The 24,405-nt window shown below is 47.1% G+C and overlaps 1 protein-coding gene across 1 annotated transcript in view; it reads right to left on the bottom strand.

Moving 5' to 3' along the window:
- Window positions 1–897: 897 nt before the first annotated feature.
- Window positions 898–24,405, bottom strand: part of LOC135909478 (cytochrome P450 3A8-like) — a 46,648-nt gene continuing 23,140 nt past the window's right edge. Inside the window, exons 11-15 of the mRNA XM_070536029.1 lie at window positions 20,714–20,874; window positions 18,875–18,966; window positions 17,063–17,206; window positions 2,294–2,456; window positions 898–1,009 (exon numbers count right to left, since the gene is read on the bottom strand). Of these exons, the coding sequence (XP_070392130.1) occupies window positions 905–1,009; window positions 2,294–2,456; window positions 17,063–17,206; window positions 18,875–18,966; window positions 20,714–20,874 (665 nt within the window). The 3' untranslated portion in view covers window positions 898–904. The remainder of the gene's footprint in view (window positions 1,010–2,293; window positions 2,457–17,062; window positions 17,207–18,874; window positions 18,967–20,713; window positions 20,875–24,405) is intronic.

Genomic DNA, 24,405 nt, shown 5'->3' with positions numbered 1-24,405 from the left:
AGGGCGCTGTTCCTGCTGCGCAGTAACGCTTTTCTTGCGAGTGGCTTCGTCCCAACATGTCGTCGCCACGTGTTGAACACGGTCGCAGGAGCTCGAGCGCCGCTCTTAAGCTTGCTTTCACTTTCGATTCAACAGCTTCTAGACAAACTGCCACTTTTTTTAACAATTGTGTTGCTGCGGTAATGTCTGCAGTCGCTTCCGTTTAGAAAAGAAGGCAAAAAATGGTATAAGAGCTCAAGCTTTCATCGCTATATGCTAATCTGGCTATTGTAAAGACTCTAAGGAAGTCAAAACCAACGAGAAATGAAATATCTAGGTGAGGCAAGAAAAACGTGTACAATTAAACTATCGTTTCCTCAGCCGTTCATCTTCACATGGCAGCACGGTCACTGCATAGCTGTTAATTGCCACCTGTTATGAGTTACCACCACTTTGAGGCTCTGCGCAAGGATATACGCAAAATTTCGTGCTCCACGTGATGTCGTGGTTGTGCAAACCTTTTCGAGCGTTTTTGCGTCCCATAGACTCTGATTGAAATTGACTCCCGCAAGTTCAGTGGAACAGTAAAGATTGTTCCCAAGTTACGTTGAAAATCTGTGCTTTACGGGCTACTGGAACGTACTCACCTGATTTACCTGAAAAGAAGCTGGAAATTCCTTTCTCCACTCGCTATACATAGGCGTTTAGAATGTCTCACACAAACGAATAGAAATAAAATTTGTGAAGGGATTCTGCACGTCCAGTTTCCAGTAAAATTGTTTATTTAACAAAAAATGCAACTAGTGGACTTAGCGCGATATGTGAGCTTTTGCGAACGAGCACGCGCATGTTTTATTGCTAGACATAAGTTCCACGATCGCTGTTCCGAGGTTGCAAATATATGATATGCTTTAGGTACGTGTCTTCAGTGCGGCATACGTTCGCTTATAGGGGAGCGTATTTTTCTGATTCCGAGAAAGACGTTTTTGGCACTGAGAACGGGGATGCCTCTGTGGAACTTCAACGGCACCTGAAAAGAAAACGTTGTGAAAATAAATCTATCGTATCAATATTTCCTGGAACATTTAAGAAGTCAGGGTATATAAACCTGTGGTTATTCACATGATTACTTAGTCCTGAGAACGAACTAAGCCTTGAACCTCAACATTAGCAAGCGTAAAATTAATTTAACTCTAATAATTAATTCATTTGAGCTCTAACGATATTTATGTAGCCTTGGAGGGCATTGGAATACGTTATTTCCCGAGCATTTTATACGACGCCGAGAGTGCATCTTCTAGGTGCATTGCTCGAACATAGCCGTCGATCGCTGAGTTCGGTCTCGGCACTCGCCTTGGAGGCGTAACGGCAATATCGCGCCGCATCTTTCGTCGCGCATGCCACGCCGACAATGGCTTCGACTTTTGACTACCAGCATATGACTCTGTTGTAATCTCTTCAAGTTTTTATCAGTGGAGCAGCAAATATGAGCGACGAAATGCGTAAATTCATTCGATTGGGCAGTCACAGTTTCGGTTGAGCCATGATACAAAATGAAAATGAAATGAACAAGTAGGTATGCCTCGGATCGCATTACCAATAATTCTGAGTTTTCCAGCCGAGCAACGTAAAAGCTGTGCAACGGTCGCATTGCACAAGCAAGCAGATCATAATTGCAGCGGGCGCTGAAAAACTTCGGTGCTTTTCTAGGGAGCTGACATAATGCGCCATACTTTAGGGCTCAATGAGATGCTGTGACCTTTAAAGCTAACGCATATGTAGAGACACGTGGCGCACATTTCCTTTTTTCCACCTTGTGTTATTTTGCACTGAACATGCCTCCGGAACTGTGCGGGTTCGCGTATCGAATGGAATAACACGTGTGCAACAACTGAGAACTTAGCGAAAGCTAGATTTCGGTGTGCTCGCTAGCACAGATTGTCTTGCATATCGTGTATACGAATGGTATTGCAACCAGCCTTCCCTGCGGCTGCTGGTCCTGGCAAGCCACATGCTTCTCGTTGCACAGGGCGTGCCTCGCAATCAGATCGTGCTTCGTGCACATAAAACCCCATAAGTGTGTGCGTGCGCGTGTGCATGTGTGCGTGTGTGTTTATTGTTTTGCTTTGCCCACGCACTGAAAGGGAATTGAGAAATAATGAAGTGGCTTGAAATTGGAGGCAACAGCACAACAGAAAAGAATGAAGCGACGAAAACATCCCAGTTCCGAGATGCTAAATGTGGTCGAAGTAATACTGTCTTCATAAGTTATTTATTAGCATGCATCGATATTCAAAAGTAGGCCAGCAGATACCTTCGTTTTTTCCGTGGGAACGAATTCCACGCTTCTCACAGAATGCAGGAGGCACAGCTTCAGCGAAAGCAGAGCGAACCGCATACCGACGCAGTTCCGCGGTCCGGCACCAAAAGGTAGATAGGTGTACGGCAGGATGGAGCCGACGTTTTCTTCGCTGAACCTAAATGAAAGAAACAACATTATAAACAGGCGTGAATATACTGTCAGTTGTCGTAACTGCGAAGAATAAGTGACTGCGAGGGGCATGAACTAAAACATTTATTTTTCATTGGGCGAAGTCATTGCCAGCAACAACAAACACTGACCGCACAACGACAGCGGCGAGCAGAGTCGTTGGTTATCGAAACTAGATTTACGGGTCAAGTTCCTTGGCTATAATCCGTGTCATGCGTAATTTGTACCAAAATGTAAAAGATATGCACGTTCCACTTAGTTGATCAGAGCCAAGGTAACCTTGTTTGCCATTGCTTGGATAAAGTCCGTCTATTTTTGAATTTCCCCTAATTATTGATTTAGTTACAATTAATTATTCCACTGTTCAAATAAATGAGTTATGCGGGTCAAGTGCTAGAAACAAGACTCGTCCGTATTTATTTATTTCTTTCACGTACTTTCAAGGCCCGAAGGCGTTACAGAAAGGAGTGGAGTCAAAACAAGAGGTAATGCAGTAAAAATACAAACAAAAACTATTAACAAAAATATTAACACAATGCATTCTGAACGGCGGTCTTGGAGTTAGTAGGGTCGGTGATGAGTGCGATTGAGGCGGGAAGGCGATTCCAGTCCGTGCTTGTCCTGGGGATGAATGAGTCACTGTACCGGTTTGTGCGGCACAATGCCACCCCGGTTTGAAGGCTGTGGTTAGTGCGGGCCGAAATATAAAACGGAGGGGCAAGAAGGGTTTCTTTTAAAAGGGGGTTCAAATGAAAATCTTTGTCTAAAAGGCAGAGACGGGAAGATTTGCGGCGTGACGAAACATCAGGTAAGTTAAGAGTTCGGTTCATTGAAGAAATACTTGCATAGCGAGAATAATTAGACAAGACAAAGCGTGCACCGCGGTTTTGAATACTTTCAAGAGTACAAACTAATGAAAACTGAGTCGGATCCCAAATGGCTGAAGCATACTCCAATTTGGAGCGAACTAAAGTTTTATAAAGAGTTAGCTTCAGGGAAGAAGGGGCACAGCTAAAATTACGGCGCAAGTAACCGAGCATGCGATTAGCGCTTTTAGTAACAGAGTCAATATGCGAGCGCCAAGACAGGTTATTTGATATGTGAAGGCCGAGATACTTGCAAGAGGTAACTGACCTCACAGGTGCACCATTAATAAAGTACGTGTGCGTGGCAGTGTTACGAGATATACGCATGGCCTTGCATTTATTTGAATTTAGTTGCATGCACCAATTAGAACACCACTCAATTACGCGGTTAAGGTCGTACTGCAGCTCTTGGGAATCTGAAGGATCAGTAATTTTTCGGTAAAGAACACAGTCATCCGCGAAAAGCTTTATGGAAGAGGAAAGAACGCAGTTCGGAAGATCGTTAATATAGATTAGAAAGAGAAGTGGACCCAGGATTGACCCTTGAGGAACACCTGCTGGTACGTTAGAAAACCGAGAATTACAGTTATTAGTGTTTACAAACTGCGTCCTGTTAGAAAGAAAGTTTTTCATCCACTCGAGCACATTTACGTACAAGTTAATTTGAGTCAGCTTAAGCAGAAGTAAATCATGGGTCACAGAGTCAAAGGCTTTGGCAAAATCAAGAAATACGCAGTCAATGTCGGTACCTAGATCAGAAATTGCAAAGAGATCGTTAGTAAATGTTAAGAGCTGTGTTTCACAGGAAAAGAACTTACGGAAACCATGTTGACAGGGGTTGAAAAAGGAGTTTGATTCTAAAAACTCAGCCAAATGTGAATATATTATATGCTCAAGAATTTCGCATCAAAGGCTACATGCCATATACATGCCGTATATGCCAGAGTAGTCGGTGGTTCTCGCGTGCGCTCCTGAAACTGCACCACTATTTGCATCGCGCACGCACTCTGACTCGACAAAGATTATTTTGCTGTAAAATAGGCGGCCGCATTTGAAACAGATGTGACACAGGAACACGTGTATTGCGTTGAGCAACAGTGGCGAGCCGCTGAAAACCGGCACCAGGAAAACATGCCCATGTAGCTAAAGGGCATAACCAAGGCGTAGCCAAGACATGTCGGTATGAAGTGAAAAAGCTAGGTAGCGGGTGGCCGTGAAACCGTGAAGAAACGGAAAAGCATGTAGGCCTCTACCATTGCCCCACGTCAGCGCCAGTGAATTACAGGACTTATTTCCTGACTTTGCACATGGCCAAGTGCAAAGAAATTATTCGCAGTTCTTCGTTTGTGTCGCTGCTATGAGTGAAATCGCTAACATTTTATCAAAACAATAACGCAATAATATTACGAAGAAATTTTCGACAAGTGTTTGAGTAAAGCAAACTTTTGAATAACACAATGGTGCCTTTTGTATTGCTTGTTACGTATCTTTCCTTACTAATGTGCGTTTACAGGTAATATTTACGGAAGCTTCTTGCACATTTCTGCATTAAAGCTTAAAAAAACTAACATTTCATAAAGTTTGAAGAATCAAAATAACTGAGTGACTCATTCAATTACAACGCGAAGTCAACAGACAATGAATCACTGTCTTTTCTTGCTTCCTTTTCTCGTGGCCTCTCCACGGGTGTAACTTTTATTTAGGTGATCCGAGATAATATTATGGAGGCAAGGCTCTGTTATGAGCTAATGTTTTTACAGGGAAGCTGTTTATGGCTAGGGTTCCGTGAAATTTTCATCTGTGCGAGCAAAAATGATCATGTGCAATGGTTTGTGCTATTGCTCGCTCTTTCGTCGCCGTCTGCTTCAACAGCTGGTTCGTTGGCGCCTTTTGGCGAAACCACGCGAATGCACCCGTGCCACTGATCATGTGCTCGTCGTCGTCATCATCTTCCATAGCTGGCTTCGTTGCCGCTCATCAGCCGAGCCTTCCCATATTTCCCTGCGCGCTCGTGCCACTGCTCATGCCATCGTCGTTGTCTTCTTCCCCAGCTATAGCGTCTATGGCGCTCATCATGCCAGCGTTCCCATACTGCGCCCCACCCCCCTCTGCGAAGGGACTGACGGCACTGGTACACTGCCAATCGCAGCGGTGGTTTCGGACTCAAATTGCTTAGCTCAATATATCGCAAAATGAAAACACGAATGGATATAACGAATGTGTCTAACGGATGTATAACACGAATGAACGTGAATGCATAAATATATATGTACATGCGCACCTTTGCTCTCGACGATCACCGACCAAAACAATAGATGTGTTGGTAGCTTTGTTCATAATTCTCTGTCCCCTTTCTCTGCGCTACCCAGCTTCGCTGGTCATACACCCTCACAGAGTGGAATGGCTCATGATTTTTCACGTGGCAATGTCAAGCATGAAATTATTTTTTCTGTTAACTAGAGTTAACGCGAGCTTTGATGCTGTGCCACTGGCCAGCTCAATAAACCAGATGATCGATGCGACCAAATCCTGCAACCTCTGAAGCAGCAAGACGCAGGGCGCACCAGCAGTAAATGCACCACTGTTCCCTTGCGAAACTGATTCCACATGAATGGATGCCTCTGCGTCAAGAGAAACTGCGCTGTTGTCACCACATGACGTGTTCAACGCCGCTGCGTCGACGACAACAGAAGCCCGAAAGGACTGGTTGAACTGAAAGCTATAAGCGGTAGCGGCCATGGTCTGCATTCAGAAGTCAATTGTTCCATCTTGATTACCACTTTCCCAATTTTTTAACGCTCTTTTCTTTCCATTTTATGTAGCATGTCGCCAAGGCGTTCAATGACACTCGTTAAAACTCAATAGAAAGACAACCACAAAGTTTCGCTTTTTTGCACTTCAACAACATCTTCAACATTTCTTCAATTTCTTAGGCAGGGAAATGTCAAATTCCCCACCCCCAACTTAATTGTTTGCTCAAAAAATTTAGATTGAATCCGTGGCGTATGCGGATACTGAGCAGCTTTGGCATGAGGTGCAGTGATGATGATCTGGCAAGCGGTCAAAAATGAACGGCTATTGGAATTTCATTGATAGATAAATAGATAGGAAGATAGAAAGATAGAGGAGCACAGGCGGCTCCTCCGATATCGCGTCAGGTTTCCTCGTGATAGCTGCCTGTTCTCCAGGAAAGCGCAAGGTTAGCCCCGCGCGCAGCTCCCTACGCTGTTAATCGATGTCAATTTTTTACAACTGCCTTTCATTTGTTTATTTGGCATTTCCTCCTGGTTAATTTTCGCAGCAATTATTTCGTGAACGGTGATTCTCAGAAGTGGGAATTTTTCGGTCCTCCTTAACGCTCTCGCCTTCGCGATACGTTACGGCATGCCCTCCTAACTCTTAATGTTCACATTAAGCGTATTGATAACCGTGCTCGTAGCAGCGGCTGCCGATATCGATATCTTGATGAAAAATATCGATGTTGACTAGCAGTTTGGCACGAGAGGTCAAACGCTCGGCTGCTGGGTCTCTAAGCATGAGTGCCGAACCAACAAAACGGTTCCGCAAATTACGATCGCCCTCGGGCTACTTCGGTGAATGAAGTCATAATGTCAACACTGCGCTTCTCACTTTGAAAAGGCATCACATTTTCATTGAGCACTCACCAGTGCTATTACGCTGAAGCACACTACGTTTCATCCTCCTAGCGACGTCCATAAGAAAAACTAACGCTATATCGCCCTAAAATGTACCTCGCATCCTTTTTCATACCTGAAACTGAGCTTAGACATACTAATAATTTTCTAGTTTAAATATGTGTTTCTACCTTAATATTTTTAGCCCTTCTAGTCATTTATTTTCCGCCTAAATCTTACAATAGTTGAATTTTATTTTACTGACTTTCCACTGACGCGAAATTATCAGTTCAATATGTTTAGTGTGGATTAGCAACGCCGTTTCGAGAATTCAGATGCGGGCTGCACAATACGGCCCACGGCCAGTTAATATTTATATGATGTGCTCGTGCGGCAATCCCACCATCACTCTAAGATGAATGGAATGGCAGATTTTTCCCCCAGAACAGCATAAGTCACGAACCGTTGGCGGCGTAAGGCACTTCGACCCTTTCTGGTCTAATAAACCCTGGAATTATGATTTTCGCAGTAAATATTCAATGTCATGAAAGTCAAAAATAAAATAATTTACGTCAATATGCATTCAGAAGTGCTTATTACATAGTTTGGAGAAGACGGGGAACTGAGGCGCTCGATTTTGTTAATCATGACCATAGTAAGCCAACAGATAACGAAGGCAAGGAAAGCATCGAAGAAATTAGCTGTAGTTGAAAGTGAAATGTACAAAAAAATAATGAAAAGGAAATGAAAGTGGACGAAAAGATAACGTGCCGCCAGTGGGAACCGAACCCACTACCTCTGCATTACGCGAGTGTTGCACTACCAATTGTGCTACAGCGAAGGCTACCAAACAGTCCACTAACTTGAGCATCTATGTTTACCAGACCTGGTATTACGAGTGTTAGCCAGCACCACTACAAGCCAAGGTGGGCGAATGTGAGACACCCTTTATTACATAATTAGCCAAATTTGTTCCCTAGATAAATGTGTCTCCCTGATATTTCACAATTCCCTGTGCGTCACAGCAAGCTGGGGTTTGGTGTCTGAGCTGTATCTTTGGACTCTGTTGCCTAATAGGCCAAGCAGGTCTTCAAACAATCTGTCATCGTATTTGACTCAATCATGATTGTGAATTATGAAGTCCTAAAAACAGCTTGCTGCTTGCAATTCAATAGTTTCTTGGTAGTTGATGAAAAAGAACCTGGGGTTCTTTGCCAAAAACTCCATTCTCACTTTTTTACATATTTTCCCTGTCTCTTCTTGTTCGGGTGCACGTAATATAAGACTTTTGCCATATTGAAACTACAGAAACTGAAAAAGTTTAAAGGAAAAAATGTAGAAGCGTAGGATCGCATGTTAGGAGCAGATAACAAAGCCGCACGACCACACAACGTACTAACGCCAAGGCCACCTTATTGGCGCCGCGTCCATGATTAATCTGTCATGCGCTTTCACTTATATACCGTAACATTAGACTGAATAATTGTTGACTGCTGAGCTAGCGAAAGTCATCCTGGCAAATATCGGCTTATATCGTGTCTATCGTGGTTAGGCGGCCATCAGTTTTTTGTGTCTAGTAATGTTGGTGCCAATAAGGTCGTTCAAAGCATTCTACTACACAAACACAGATACCAAGCTTTTCTCTTTCCTCAGTGACGCATGTTAATCACCTTGTAGTAAACTGACCAACGTTTGGCAGGTCAATTTCTTTCCATAGTATTATACCGGGCCATATGGGTATTAGGACGCGGAACCTCGCTCATAGGATCGGCTAGTCGATGTTAAAGTTGAAAACCAGAACGTTTTCTATCGGTATAATGCCTAGAACGTGATGTCAGAATGGCGTCTTTTCAATAATTTCTACAGTGACTGCTTCAGTTTTCCAAATAAATGTTCGCAGGCATGAAGAAATTCTCAGAACGGGTCGAGAAACTTTTAGCAAGATTCCGACTATGTTTTATACAAAGCCTTATAGAAGCTGATAAAAAGACACTGCTAAAATTGACAGTCACCTAAGCATCCTTGCGTGCTTTGAATGCGAAAGTATAATGGCAGCTCTAAATAATTGCTTACGTCCATGATACGTGGCGTCATAAATTGTTATGCGTCATTCGCAACTCTCCCTTAATCCACTTTATTCAACCCTTTTCTAAATTGTACCAACTTTAGTCTACCTTATTACACCTTAATGCATTTTAATATACCCTAATTATCCTTAATCCACATTGCTCTTATTTGTACCAACCTTAATCCACTTAAGTCCACTTTAGTTCATCTTCGTTCACTTTACTTCATATAGATTTACTTTACTCCACTTTAAGTCACCTTACTCTTCGCTTGTTCTGACTTTAATTCGGTATTACTACTGAATTCATACAACTCGCTGATGATGTCACTAATGATGGTGACTTTTTTTTACCACTCGTTTCGGACAAGGCCAGCTTCCCCGCCTCATGGGACATATAATGCTTTTGCGTTAATCATGTATTGAAACTGGCGTACCCGGAAGCGCCTAAATCTGTCAGCAGATCTTTTTACATCTAACAACTTATATGCTCAATGAAGTGAAAAATCCGGCTTCCGTCTGGCGTTATCGCCTGATCCTACCAAAACAAATGTAACCGAGTGATGGCATCACGTTCCTGGCGCTGGATCAGTGGCGGCTCGCACTTAGAAATCCCACGGGGAGATAAAGTGAATAAAGGTGAATTAATTTTGTAGATTAAAGAAGATGAAGGTGGAGTAATCTAGATCAAAGTGAATTAAGGTGGATTAAGGTTAGTACAAATTAGAGCACGGTGTATTAAGGTGTAGTTTTAAGATAAGGTGATAACATAGACAAGGCCCTCATGCTTTCTCCTTCAAATCACGCAAGGTTACATATGCGAGTGTCATTTTGGGGGGGAGGGGAGGGGCGAGGGAACAAAAGCAGCTTTCGGGCCTCGGTGACCCACGTTGCGTTACAAGACCTGCTACGGACAGTAAAATGTGACACGAAATATACCGCATATTGTCGAGCAAAAGGTGCAACCCTTCGCACTGTAGTGTGCATCATGTGGCTCTAATGAAGTTCGTTTTCGCCCTCAGTGTTTTACAGTTGAGCTACCCTGACTTACATACTTCTGTATCTTCGTATCTCTGTTAGATCAGCTTATGTTACTCTTTGATGCGCAACTTTTATAATTAATATTTTTGAGGCGGATTGTGTTTAGCACGTTCATCTCCTGCAACATCGCTTCACGTTGAGTGAACATGCTCGGTCGTGCATTGCTGAATACACACTTTAGTTGTATAAAACACAAAGGCAAGGACGTGGGCATACGTTTTCACTTCAGTAACGTTGGTTTTAACCTACGTAAGTAAGCCTTTTTAAGTCATAGTTGCGCCAGGTAGAAGGTTAATGATGTATTTAATAAATTTAACTACATGCTTTCTGTACGATTTCAGTTGACCTCTGCAGGTATTTCTGGGAAGAAGTAATGAATTCAAGGCGACGTGTTCATTGAAACACAAGTGTATATATTTTGTTTGCCTGCGTTCCATTAGCATATCTAATGTCCATCCATCTACAGCTCATCCGTTAATTCCGCAATATAAAATAGGTGCTTCTTCGATGTACTTTCTAACTGTTTCTTGTTGATACCAAGGTTTTCCGCGATGTAACTGAGGAGCGTCTTTCCTGTAGTACAAAAACTGGTCCCTTATACGGTTTGCTTGTGTGTTCGGGCCTTCAAAATTCCAAGTAACTAAACTGACAGTCCTGTTGCCACTGGCAACAGGATGCGCCAATTTCGGTTCCGTCAGATTTTACCTAAAAACAATCGCCCTCCAAAATATACAATAAAATATTCTGTTTAATACAAACGCTAGAGAGAGAGAGAAAAAAAAACATTTATTCGGACCACCGAGGTGGTTGCTCTTGAGGTCGAGTGGGTGGGGTCCTCATCCCAGGACTCCACTGGCCGTGGCTGCTCGACGTACTTGCTGGACAAGAGCTTCTTGTCCCGCCAGGGTATCGCCGGTCAGCTGTACCTCCCACCGCTCAAATGACGTGCTAGGCGTCTTAAAGTGTTGAGGTTTGCCCTCGCACCCCCACGAGATGTGAAAGAGTGTAGGGCGTGTGTCGCCGCACCAGGGGCATATGCCGCGATATGTATGTGGGAACATTTTACCGTATATGTGTAGGTTTGGAAATGTGTTGGTCTGTATAAGTCGGAGAGCTACGGCATCTTCAGTGCTGAGCTTTTTGTGAGGCGGGGGATAAATCCCGCGGTTCAGTCGCTGGATCTCCAGTCGGTCGCAATAATTGGATGGCAGGGGCATGAAGGTAAAGGGTGGGGACTGATGAGACGATTGGTCTTGCCCCGCTCGGTTTATTAGCGCTCGAGCTAGGGCGTTCGCCCTTTCGTTCCCCTCCAGACCCGCGTGACCCGGCGTCCACGTGATTTGATGGTATTCTTGCAGCCTCGGGCCTAGAATCTGAGCCGCCAGCAGCCGTGTTCGTTCGTTCGTAAAGTTACGGCAGGCCTGTTGTGAGTTGGTAACGACATGGACTTCCCTGCCTACCCTGTCTTCTTGCTTTATTACCAGCGCCGCGGCTATGGTCTCAGCCGCAGCTGGGGTCTCTGCCCTCACGGAGGCCGCGAGAGTCAAGGAGTTGTCTCTCCCGTTCACGGCAGCTACCGCGAAGAGGCCCCCCACAGGGTACGCCGCCACGTCCACGTACGTCACGTACGGGTCACCCTTGAATTGTCGGCGCTGTCTGTCGACGCGAGCCTTGCGTCGTCCTTTATGGAGTTCATGATCGACTCATGTGCTTCGGTATCGGATTCGCCTTGATCTTGCCTCTGACCTCAGGCGGGAGTGATCGTTGCCCATCGAGGGCACGGAGCTCCGTTGCCGTTCCGGTCCGGTGGAGGATGGCTCTGCCCGCCGCCGTGTTCTGTAGTCTGGTCGTTTGCGAAGCCATAACCGCGTCCGACAGCTCAGCGAAGGTGTTGTGGATCCCGAGGGCTGCTAACTTCTCGTTTGAGGTGGTGACAGGGAGACCCAGGGCCGTTTTGTACACGCCTCTGATGATGGCATCGACTTGTTCTTGGTCGCGTTTGTTTAGCGAGTGATAGTGATACGGCATGCTATACGTTATTCTGCTGATCACCAGAGCCTGGACGAGGCGAATCGTGTCCTCTTCTCGCATGCCCTTGCGGCTTCTTGTAATTCGTTTTATAATCCGCGAGATCTGGTTGGTGGCCGACCTTAGGGTTTGGATGGTGTGGGAGGCTTTCAGGTTACTTTGGATCCAAAAACCCAGAATCCTAGTCTTATTGCCTTCCGTTATCTTCTGACCCTCAAGATAGAGGTCGATAGGGCCGGGGGACTTGTAGATTCCTCTTCCGTGCACCGGATCACCTCGGACTTTTCGGGAGCACAACGCATCCCGCTCGCTGCCGCAAATCTCTCCACGGCCGTCGCGGCCTCTTGAAGGGTCGCCTCTTTTTGCGCTAGAGAGCCCTTGGTGGCCCAGAGCGTGATGTCGTCTGCGTACAGGGCGTAACCTAGGTCGGGGATCTTCCGCAGCTCTTTGGTCAGCGCTAGCATCGCGACATTGAAGAGAATCGGGGAGATTATCGCCCCCTGCGGTGTTCCTTTGTTCGGCACGTCGATCGTATCCGATCGAGTCTTGCCTATTCCGATGGTTGCCGTCCGGCCCGTCAGGAACGATTTAACGTAAATAAAGATGCGCTCCCCGCAGCTGATGTCGTTCAGTCCCTTGAGAATGGCCTCGTGGGAGATGTTATCGAAGGCCCCTTTTAGGTCGAGTGCGAGCAGGAGGTGTTCTCCTCCCTTCGGGATGCCCTTGAGAACTTCTTCCCTTAGGATTAGGAACGCATCTTGAGCCGAAAGTCCCGGCCTGAAGCCAAGCATGGTGTGCGGAAAGAGGTCACCGTCCTCTATGTAATGTTGGAGGCGGGTTTCGATGACCCTCTCGTACAGCTTGCCGAGGCACGAAGTCAGCGAGATGGGGCGCAGGGCGTCGATCGGGGGCTTCTTGCCGGGTTTGGGGATAGTCACGATTTCCGCGTGTTTCCACTCGTTTGGTACGTGGCCCTTGCTCCAGAGTTCCTCGTTTAGGTATTCGGTCAAGTCCTGGATGTGCATCGGGCTCAGGTTTCTAATCATGGCATTGGTGATTTTGTCAACTCCGGGAGCTGTGTTGCGCTGTGAAGCTCGTGCCGCGGCATATACCTCTTCCTCCGTGATGGGAGCGTCCAGTTCTGGTCTTGGTTCTTCATATTTTAGGAGGCAGGGTTGTATGGGGTCGCTACCCAGGTATCTGGTTTTTAGGGTGTCAATCAAATCCTGGTCGTTTCCGGGGAACTTGTGAGCGATTTCTAGAAGCGTCCGACTAGTTGTCGATTTCGCCTTGTCGGGCTCGATCAGGCAGCGTAGGATGGCCCACGTCTGCGCCGTACTCAGGGTACCCTTGAGCGAGGTGCAAAACTGTACCCAATTTTGCTGCGTCAGCTCGTTTGCGTAATTTCTGGCTTCGTCTGTTATTTTCTCGATTCGAAGACGTAGCTTCCGGTTTAGCCGCTGTCGCTTCCACCGTTTGAGGAGGCCCGCACGGGCTTCCCACAGGTGTAAGAGCCGGCGGTCGACTTCGGGCGTCTCGACCGTGCGCTGGATGGTTTTAGTGGTTTGGATGTGGGCGTCCCGGAGGTGCTGCATCCATTCCGCTATGTCTGTTATACCGTTTTCGGGCGGGGGGTACTGCCTGAATGCCTCCCAGTCCGTAAGCCTAATTTCGCCAATTGTTCTCTTGAGTTTCGGCGTGGACACCGAGATGCTGAGGATATAGTGATCGCTGCCCAATGCTTCGCCCAGGTTCGCCCATGAATATTCCCTTACGTTTTTGACAAATGACAGGTCCGAAAACGTGTCTCGACTTACACTGTTGCCTACTCGGGTTGGCTGCAGGAGGTTGGTTATCAATTCGAGGCCCATTTGGTCAACCGCATCGAGGAGCGACCGTCCCTTTTGCGTGTCTTGTTGGTAGCCCCAAGTCGTGTGTCTAGCGTTCATGTCTCCCACAACTACCAGCTGGTTGCAGCCAGCGGCTCTCACGCTGTCGTAAATGATGTTGCGGAAGTCGTCTTTCCGAGCCCTCGGCGGACTGTACAAATTCAGGATGAAAGTGCTACGTCTACCCCTCTTCTGCGGGAGGACTTCCACTAGCACGTGATTAATGTCATGATGTTTATAATGTTGTCCCACGGCCGTCACCGTTTTGTGCACTAAAACAGCGACTTTCGGTGATCCCGCGTGTTTAATTACGTAGTAACCCCGTAGCCTGATCGGCTGGTTCCCGACCTCCTGAAGGCAGATGACGTCGGGGGGTATAGGTGATTTTGGATGAAGAGTTGGAGTGAACTTGCCTTCTTGTTGAAAGAGCGACAATTCCACTGCCAGATCTCGAGGTGTTCGGGCGCGCTGCGTGTGGTGTTAGCCATTGCTGACGTTCATGCCACCACCGTCGCAGTTGTCGGCGTCCCTGACGTCACCCGTGTTATTTATGCGCCTGTACGCCTTGATGCGTGGGTTGCTGTTCTCATCGTCGACCCGCTTGCGCGAGCCAAACTCAACCTTGCGTATTCTTCTTTCAAGGTCTTCATGGCTTAGTGTGTTCTCCTTGACTTTATTGTTTAATTCGCCCATCTGGTGAAGCATCTGTTGTATCGTAGCATAAATACCTTCGAGGGTGACTATACTTGACTGGACTGCCGCTGCCGAGGCCGCACCGGGGAGCGATGAGGGCGTGGTGGTTCTTGAGGGGGGAGGAATGGAGATGGCGGGCTCGTGGCCTATCGTTCCGCTTTGCGACCCCGCCTATGTGTTGTTGCTGGTTTTCCTTAGCAACGCTTCTAAGCGTTGCATGCGTTGGTTTAGGTCGTTAACCTGAGCCTTGAGTTTTGTATTTTCTTCCCTGATGCGCGTACATTCTGAGGAGCATTTACTTTTTTCACCGGTATTTTGAGCGGAGGAGGTACTAGACTGATTCCGGCTCACCTTGTTGTTGTTGGCTTGGTTCTTCTGTTTGGACGTGGATGTCGAGGTAGGAGGCTGCCGCTGCCCTTGCTTCTCTCCTAGTTTTGGCCACTCCGAGCGGGATCGGGACCTGGACCTGGACTGGGACCGGGATCGGGACCGGGACCGGGACCGGGACCGGGACCGGGACCGGGACCGGGACCGGGACATTGACCTGGACTGGGCCCGGGACCTCGAGCGGCTCGCCGAGGATTCCGAGCTGAACCACCGTAGGCGGCTTCGCCTTGGCCTTCCTCCATCATTGTCGTCGTCTTCCTTCCTCCTTCCGGGTGGAGGATGCTTCTTGGTGGTAGTGCTCTTGTTTTTTAGCTTTTGCTTGCACTCGCGAGACCCCGTGGCGTGGGCTTCGCCGCAGACGGCGCACTTGAGCGTGCACTCGTGGCCGTCCGTCGGGTCGTGCGTCCCGCAAGCGAGACAGATTTTGATGTTCGGGGGAGGACAAACGTCTGATCGGTGTCCCATGCGCTGGCACACATAGCAGATTTGTTTTGTGGGCTTGTAGGTGTGGCACTCGGTCTCCCCTACGTAGTAGTAAACGTATCGTGGAACTACGTGAGAGTTGAACGTGATCAAGGCGGTCTTGGTCTTTCCCAGCATGCGGGCCTGCACGATTTCCACGCCTTGGGTCCTAACCCTTAGGTGAGTCATAAGCTCCTCGGGCGCAGTATCCGGGTCGATTCCATGAATGACGCCCCGGGCCACTCCGTGCGGTGCCGCAACGTAAGAGTTGACTTCATAAAGGTTGCCGCCCAGCACAATCCGCGTGATCGTGCGCGCAATATCCGCGACCTCCTGATCTGGGGTACTAACAATAATTATGTTGGAACCGGGTCTCAATCGCACGATGAAATGCGAATCGTCAACTTTCCCTCCGCAGGCGGCCGAGACGGCTTTTGATATTTGGTGGTTGCTGAAACTCTTCACCTGAAGGCTAAGCTTTCTTGGGTCGAATGATGATTTTGAAGTCGCTACGTGGCAGGGGGGGGAGTCGTCGCCTCTTCGTAAAAGAAGGCTTCTTTGATGCCCCAGCGCCTGCAGCTGCGTAGGATGATGATGATAACGTGGTGGCAGAGGAGGGTGATAGCGGAGAGATCACCCTGCCTGCCACGCACACTTGCTCGCCTCTGGCGAGCTTCTTCTTCGTTCTTCGCTTGAGGTGTAATGACCAGTTGGAATAAGGACATTCGGATGGCATCCCTTGCGAAAGGTCCTCTTCCATAGTGGCAGGGTCGTCGTGGCGATCTTCCGAAATGTCTTGGAAGTCCATGGCTGTAGTTTCTGGCGACGAAGGCCCGGCGGCAGCTTGAACAATAGCACCGGGGGCGGGTGGGGCTGTAGCAACAACTCCACCTCCACTCCCTCTGGTAGAAGTAGAAGTGGCCGGCTGGGATCCAGCAATGTGCGCCATAGTGAGTGCCGAGTAATCGTAGCAAGCGAGCGGCGGCAAAGGCGGCGGAGCGTCTCGCCTACCTCCGCGCTGCTACGTACGGCGGCGTCAGGCTTAACACGGCAGCGCCACCCCGGAGAACTTCAAAGTCCAAAAGCGCAAAATAATATGCACTCACGATCTTCAAACTTCCCAAGGGGGTTCCGGATGACTTCACGAAGGTCGTCCGACAAAGGCTTCCGTCCTACGATGTGAATTTCTTAAGAGAATAATGAAAGTCGACAGAGCCCATGCGAAGCACGTCTACGCCGCTCGGCTCTTCTTCTTCTTCTCCATACAAACGCTAAACGAGCCTCCCATAAGCAGGTTCGTAAAGCCGACAACTGCGTCTTTTGGGCGTCAGTATGTCTCCGAGTCTATACATGTCATTCTGACGGATTTGCCACTCCCAATGTCAAATCAACTAGCCCAAGGTTCCGATTATGGCCCTTTTGTCTATTTGCACCAAACGCTGCAAATACCTTCAGCATGCGTTCATCATACCTTATCTCTATTTCTCAGTGTGTACTAAGTCTGTTCTCATAGAACATAACCTTACCTGTCTGGATTGAATTTTTCAGGATCTGGAAAGAGTAGAGGGTCATGGTGCATAGCGTAGACAGGCACGACGACAGCGCAGCCGCTTGACAACCTGATTCCTGTCTCACCAAGGACGTACTCTTTGCTGGCAATCCTTTGGAGCCTGAACACAAGACAAATTTTCAACCCTTGCAATGTGCATTGTTTAGCAACTTCATACATGTTGAGAGAGGAGCAGCAAGTAGAAAATAGACTGGCACGTCCCCCTCGTCCCTGTGTCCGTCATGGTTCCTATCAATATTATTGGCGTTGCCACCCTCTAAATACTAAACCAGCCCTGCAAATCACTCACTATGTTGAACGCACAGTGGACATCACGGAACGTCCTGGTTTATTGATTTGTCTATTTTATTTTTGCCTACTGTCAATCCCAATACGGATTATAACAGGAGGGCAAGTACAGAGCAAAAAATGGAAAATAAAAAAGTTAAACATTATACAACCAAACGTCGCGCAATTAACTGCTGCACAGACAAATCCCATCGGCACTTGGCTTCTATGAGGAGAAAGCCAAAAACATAAGACTGTTCCGAAATTGCGAGGCTGGCTAATCGCTTTCAATTAGTTTAGAGAAACGAGCTAAAGATGTGCTACTGAGAATGGAGGTGGTCAGATTATTCCATTCTCCGATCGCTAGGGGAAAAAACGAGAATTTGAGGGCATCTGTACGAAACTTGTATGACGCAAGGGTTTCTGGCGGGTAGTTCTTGCTGTGGATTGCTTAATATAACGGGACAGGTCTGTATTTAGGTGGTTGTGCAATAGTTGATACATTACCTTTAGGCACGCCAATTTCGCATGGTTTTTTATGTTTAGTAATCCAGCCTTCTTACGCAGTTTTGGGTGCGCATCTGTTCGGTTAAATTTGTTGAAAATGGCCCTAAGCGCTTTTTTTAACTCCTTCGAGCTGTGCATGCGTGCGTGTGCGTGTGCGTGTGTGCGTGTGTGCGTGTCCCTGTGTGTGTGTGTGTGTGTGTATGTGTGTGTGTGTGTGTGTGTGTTTGTGTGTGTGTGTGTGTGTGTGTGTGTGTGTGTGCGTGTGTTTGTGTGTGTTTGTGTGTGTGTGTTTGCGTGTGTGTGTGTTCCAGGATAGGTCTGATAAGCGTATTTTGGGCCATTATCTTTATATCTGGTGGTGCTAGCTGTAATCGCCTCTTCATAAAAAGCATTCTTTTTAGTGCAAATGATGTGAATATTCAATATGAATATCCCATCGTAGATGTTCGGACAATATGACACCTAGGTATTTATCGTCCTTAACTTTAGTCAGATCAGTTTAATAAATGGTATAATTTAAAGTTGGAGGAATATTTTTTGTAGTGATGCATAATCAAGCCGACTTTTTATTGTTAATGTACATTTTCCAGTCATTGAACCACACTGAACCTGCCTTTAAGGCTGTATTGAAGAGGATATGCCCATTGTCATTTGTACAGAATGCAGTCGCCTGCAAATAACCTGCATCCGAGATTACCACTTGAAGGCAGATCGTTTAGAAAAACAATGAGGATAATACCGATGCCAGAACACTACCCTGCGGTACACCAGAGGCTACCGGTACGACTATTTCGCGTGATTGAGTTCTACGAATTATGGATTATGCACACGAGCAATTTCCCAACTGTACAACTTAAGGAGATTGGTATATAACGGTTTATTGGGGTATTGGTTTATTGTTTATTGGTCTATTAGTTATTGGTCTAGCTATTTATTGGTAAAGGTTTATTGGTCTATAATGGTTTATCTGGCCATAAGAACAATTCATCCTGACCTTGGTGCAGGTGGATACATCCGTAGAGTCTCCGACAAAACGCAGTGCAGATACTTCAACCTGGAAACAACATCCAGACTAGGATCGCAGCCCTGGGCAAATAGGCGAGAAGACAAAGAGAGAAGAAGTAAATCAGGGTGAATTTAAGCCACCAAAGGTTCCTCAGTGGCTATCTACAAAAGGAATTTGCCTGACGTTTTCCATTTTGTTATTGTGTTTCACAAATACAGTGAACGCGAAATGAGAACCCTCCTCACAACGGACAGCAATTACCATAGTAAAGAAATCAAGGGGTCAAAAGGTCCGTATTTGGTGAGCTTTAATAGCACATCTGTGCAAGAAATCCGCGCTGACACCCCACAAACCACATGAATGGTGAAGTGAACCTGGACGTATCTCTTCCAAGCAATATAGGTTTGCAGCGCGTTCATGTAGACACAATCATGGAATTAAAGTGTAAAATTAATAAGAACCAAACAAGCGAAATATGCACCAGGCACGTACTATGAACTTCATTGGACACGTTCCGCCCTTTAACGCGCCTTTCCAGTCTTTTAAGAAATGCGTGCTCTTTCTATAAAATGTGTACTAGTTATATGCTCTGGCACAAGCTACCCTACCAAGCTATCTTCGTTCCGTTCATCATAACAGCTTCATCTGCGCGTCTTCCGAACATAAAATAATATCCAAGCACTTGCCTCGAGGCAAAATGCCGTGCATCAAAGCCCAGGAGAATAGACATGCTTGTATGTTTATATTCACAGAGCCATGCTTCAAGACAGCGGGCGGAGTTTTTCATTTATCATTCACTTCGTCTGTGTCCATTCTAAGTTTATTACCCCCCCCCCCCTCCTGCTCGTCCAGAATAAATATACCCGAGAAATTCAACTGAGGAAAAGGGTCTTGTTCTTTTAGAAAAGAAACAAATATAAAAGAAGAGTTATGGATCTACGCTGTTATAAATTTAGCATTCTGAAAAGGCATACATAAATAGCCGTTGAAACAATCTGAGACATCACTGAAAGTTCATGACTCACTGCCACCATCCTGCGGAAGGAAGTGCCTCCATCTGTAAAACCAGTCTGTCCAAATGTGTTTTTCATCAAAAACATCTCTCGCGCTCTGGATAATCTTGTGTTTTCGACCCCTTTCTCCAAGCTGATCCATAGCTCAGTCCACTTCGCTATTTCACCTACTGTCGAATGCTCAGCTCATCGGGTTACCCACCAAATTGCGCCATCTAGCCGGGCCTTGAATCTCCGCCTTCGTCTTTGGGTTCTTTGTGCGTGTAATTATTAATTCCCCCTGCTCGTATAGCGTATGACTGGAAGGACACACAAACGCCGGCAGCTGAGCTTACCTCTTTTCTTCCTGTCTGAGACAACGCCGTTTTACGCTATGAGACTTGACTTAAGGCAGCGGAACTGCATGACAACACGAAAATACGCTACGAAAAGGCACTAGCAAAAGGACGCGCCTGCTTCTATTTTGCCTTCAGACCTGATAATTTCCATTTCTCCACTACAGAAGACTAATTCATGGTGACTTGAATTGTTATTGTGCCACTTACGCACAGATCTGTCTCGAAATCCCACTTACCTTTTACCGACTGGCGCATGTGAGAAGACGGCGTTAGCTACTATCGCCCCACTAACGAAACATTAATTTCGATAAAGCCCACGTTAGTTCAGACGCCGCTGTTTGCCCTTAGACTAGTGATAACGTGGAAGCAATGGTGTATAAATCAGAGTTGTAATGAGCAACACCCTCTAGGTGCACCCAAGCTGTGGCTTTCCATAGCTGAATGGCAATAAACGTCAGCGCAGATGCAGATCTTACGTGTGTTTCAATGCATTCATTAACTTCTTTTCGCAGTTTGTTCTGCACATCCGGGTTAAGCGCCAGGAGATGTGCGGTGTACGCCAATACTGCTGACGTGGTGTCCAGGCCGGCGAGAAAGAACTGCACGCATTGAGCCAGAGCTTCCGTTTCTGTCAAACCTAGAGGAGAAAATGGGATTTTATTGTCGCTGTACCGCTGCTAAGAAAAATATATTTTGACCTCGGAACATAAGTCCCAATTTAAAACTCAACCATACCGATAGTGCGAAGCTAGGATAAATATTTAACGTAAGCAATAATGAATAAGTAATAACCATTAAGTGCTCGGCATTTTCAACAAAGTTCACAGTCTGGTGTCAGGCACTGTCCAAGGACTTGTGTTCGACGGTGTTCACCACTATAAAAGCTGAAGCCACCACTGCTTTAACTTGGATCTTTCACCGATTACTGAAACTAGCGTACTCACGTTGATGGTGGTTTAGGCTGTGACACTTTTAGTACAGACATTTCGTGGCATATATGTGGGAACTGGTGCGAAGCGAAGCTTTTTCTGATATGTTAACCCGAATGTTACGCAAATGTAACACTTAAGGTTCTAGTCCAATGTTAATGCAAACACAACACGACACGGATGTAACACATTTAGGCAAGTGCTTCAGTGTAGATTACACGTACTTCAGATAAGGCACAAGTACTCCCAAAACTTATTAAATACAACGCAAGTGTCTGTAGATAGTTCGCACTGCACATATTATCACCACCACATCACAAAGCCAAGTTTTTTTCTCACGCTAGTTGTAATCAGAAACGTCAGCATTCGCAAACGCCCATGCGAGTTCAACCAGCAAAATTTTGCACGATTCCACGAACGTCATGTCATATTGCTACGGCATGAGCCGGGCGAGGAGAAGAGGAAGACGTGAGCTGATGCAGCCTCAGGACGCCATCTTGACTTTACCATCAATATCGTACCTTGAATAAAGTCGGTTTAACATTAACCGTAACAGTTTTGTGGTGGAGGTGCGGGGTACTTCGACCAATACAACGGAGCTGCTGCGGCAAGTGCCACACCGGAGCCGACGCCTCGCTCGACTGCCTGCAACACCACTTGAGATCCCTATGTCCCACAGCAGCGACCGAAAGCATTCTCTCGCTGCTCCAGTGCGAACAACCGGCGCCTGGATGCATCAGATGGAGCCCCGCCCTTTCTCTGGAAAATTCGGCGAGGACGTGGAGGAATGGTTCACCCACTACAAGCGTGTGAGCAAGTACAATGGCTAGAACTCCACGACTCATTTCGACCATGTGGTTCTGTTCCCGACAGACACTGCGCTAGTGTGGTTCGAGAACCATGAAGATACGTTCACAACGTGGCACAGCTTCGTTACTCACCTCACAAGGTGCTTTGGCGATTCCACCACGAAAAGGAAGCGGGCGGAGCAGACATTGCTTCAGCGCGCTCAAGTCCCAGGTGAGACCTGTTTTACGTACATAGACGCGATCCTGAAGCTTTGTAAGACTATCAATCCTCGAATGTCCGAAGAGGACAAGGTTGGACACCTTCTCAAAGGCATAGCCGAGGATGTCTACAATTATTTAATCGGAAAGGAGAGTCTCGCCTCGGTCACCGACCTCATCAACATTGCCGCACATTTGAGGCCTTGAAGCTGCGCCGTATCACGCCAAAGTTTGGCAGGCTAGCAAATGTCACAACGGTGGCAAGCGTTGACGAAAACGACAACTACAGTTTTCAATTTGACCTTGCGGCAACTATAAGGCAAATTGTCCGCGAAGAACTTGAACGACACACCAAAGGGGCGGATGTTGAACAGCTTTGTTGCGCTTCCGACCAACCTCAAGAACATGCATCTGCTGTGTCAGCATTGTCTGCCATGCCAGGCGTTGCAGACGTCCGAGTCGATCAGCTGCGACAGCACCGACGTACCTTTCCCGACGACATGACGCACGATCAACGAACTCGTTGAGCTACCACCACGAATCAGAATTCGGAAGATCATGTTTATTATCCGCAGCGTCCCAGGGTTGACTCCGAGGCATACAACGTCGGTCGCGCATCGCCTGTATATTACAGCTGTGGCGCTTCAGGACACATTGCTCGTTTTTGTCGCCGGCGCCTGCAGACAACAACATATGGCGCACCACCAACTTGGTCTAATTTCGGACGTGATAGTTATGACGACCGTTGGCCGATAGACCCTGCAAACACCACAGGCGCGCCACCTCGGAATACCTTCCGTCAGTATAGTAGGAGTGGCTCGCCAGCTTCATACCGCGGCCTGGCGCCCTCAACCAGTCGCCAACGCCGTTCACCGTCACCACGGCAACGTGCTACGTCTCCACCGCCGTCGGGAAACTAGCCGGCGCGGCCGATGGAGGTAAGGTCGCCGGACAGTCTGCGTCTCTACGAAATACTCCTCCTCCTATTATGATGGGGAAGAACAAAGTGCGTGTGTTAATGGATAGTATACCTGCAACAGCATTAGTGGATACTGGTGCTACCGTTTCCGTCATGAGTGTGACTTTCAAAGAGAGGCTGGCTCGGAAAGTTATGTTCCCGTGGAATGATGGTGGGACGTTTCGTGCTGTCAGTGGAGAGTGCCTAGTTCCCCTTGGTATTTGTGTTCCAAGTGTTTTATCCGGAGGATAAGACCTTAAAACAGAATTTCTCGTACTACCGCGATGCACTTATGATGTGATTCTCGGGATCGACTTTCTTCAGGATTGTGCTGCAACCATTAACTGTGGCACAGGCGAAATTACTTTGAATAGCGCGCTTCTCGCCACCCTTGCCGACACATCCGTACCAGTGAAAAACTATTGTGTTGTTTCGAACGATTTGCTGCTACCGCCTTGGTCGCTGTCACGTATCCCTGTCAATTTCGCTGCTGCCGACCTTTCATCGGCTGACACGCAAGTCCACCCACTTACGTCGAGCTGCGCAAAGAAAGATGTACTTGTACCACGCTCTGTCGTGAGAGTAGTGAATGGCGCCTCAAATTTGTGGGCTTTCAATCGTTTTTGCGTCCCTGCCGTTCTCCCGCGTGATATGAAGCTCGCTGAATTTGACGAGATTACTTAGAGCTCCATTACAGTTCTAAGCGAGGAGGATCAGTCTCATACTAGCGATCCCCAACGAAGCATTTCTGAAGAGCTGATCGTATACGAATGATCAACAAGGCACTGCCCTCACATGAGCGCCGCGCTCTCACACAAGTTTTGTGGGCACATCTTTCTGTGTTCGATTTCACACAAGGCGACAAGCAGGCTTCACTCCCGCGTTCTTGTGCTCGCCACAGAATTGAAACCGGATCTTCGCACCCCATTCGGCAAAACCCTTACCGCGCTTCTTCATCAGAGAGGACAGTTATTGCTGAACAGGTGAAAGACATGCTGCGGAAAAGTGCTGTTCAAGAGTCTTCTAGTCCGTGGGCAGCACCAGTAATCTTAGTAAAGAACAAGGATGGATCGTGGCGGTTTTGTGTTGATTACAGGAAACTGAATGCGGTCACCAAAAAGGATGTGTATCCACTTCCTAGAATTGATGATGTCATCGATTGTTTACATTCCGCTGCCTACTTTTCATCACTGGATTTGCGATCAGGGTATTGGCAGATACCCATGCACCCAGACGATAAGGAGAAAACGACCTTCGTGACACCAGACGGTCTT

This window comes from Dermacentor albipictus, chromosome 3 (assembly GCF_038994185.2).
Source record: "Dermacentor albipictus isolate Rhodes 1998 colony chromosome 3, USDA_Dalb.pri_finalv2, whole genome shotgun sequence".
NCBI lineage: Eukaryota > Metazoa > Arthropoda > Arachnida > Ixodida > Ixodidae > Dermacentor > Dermacentor albipictus.
The sequence above is the reverse complement of the archived record's forward strand: the minus strand, read 5'-3'. Positions and strand labels throughout refer to the sequence as shown.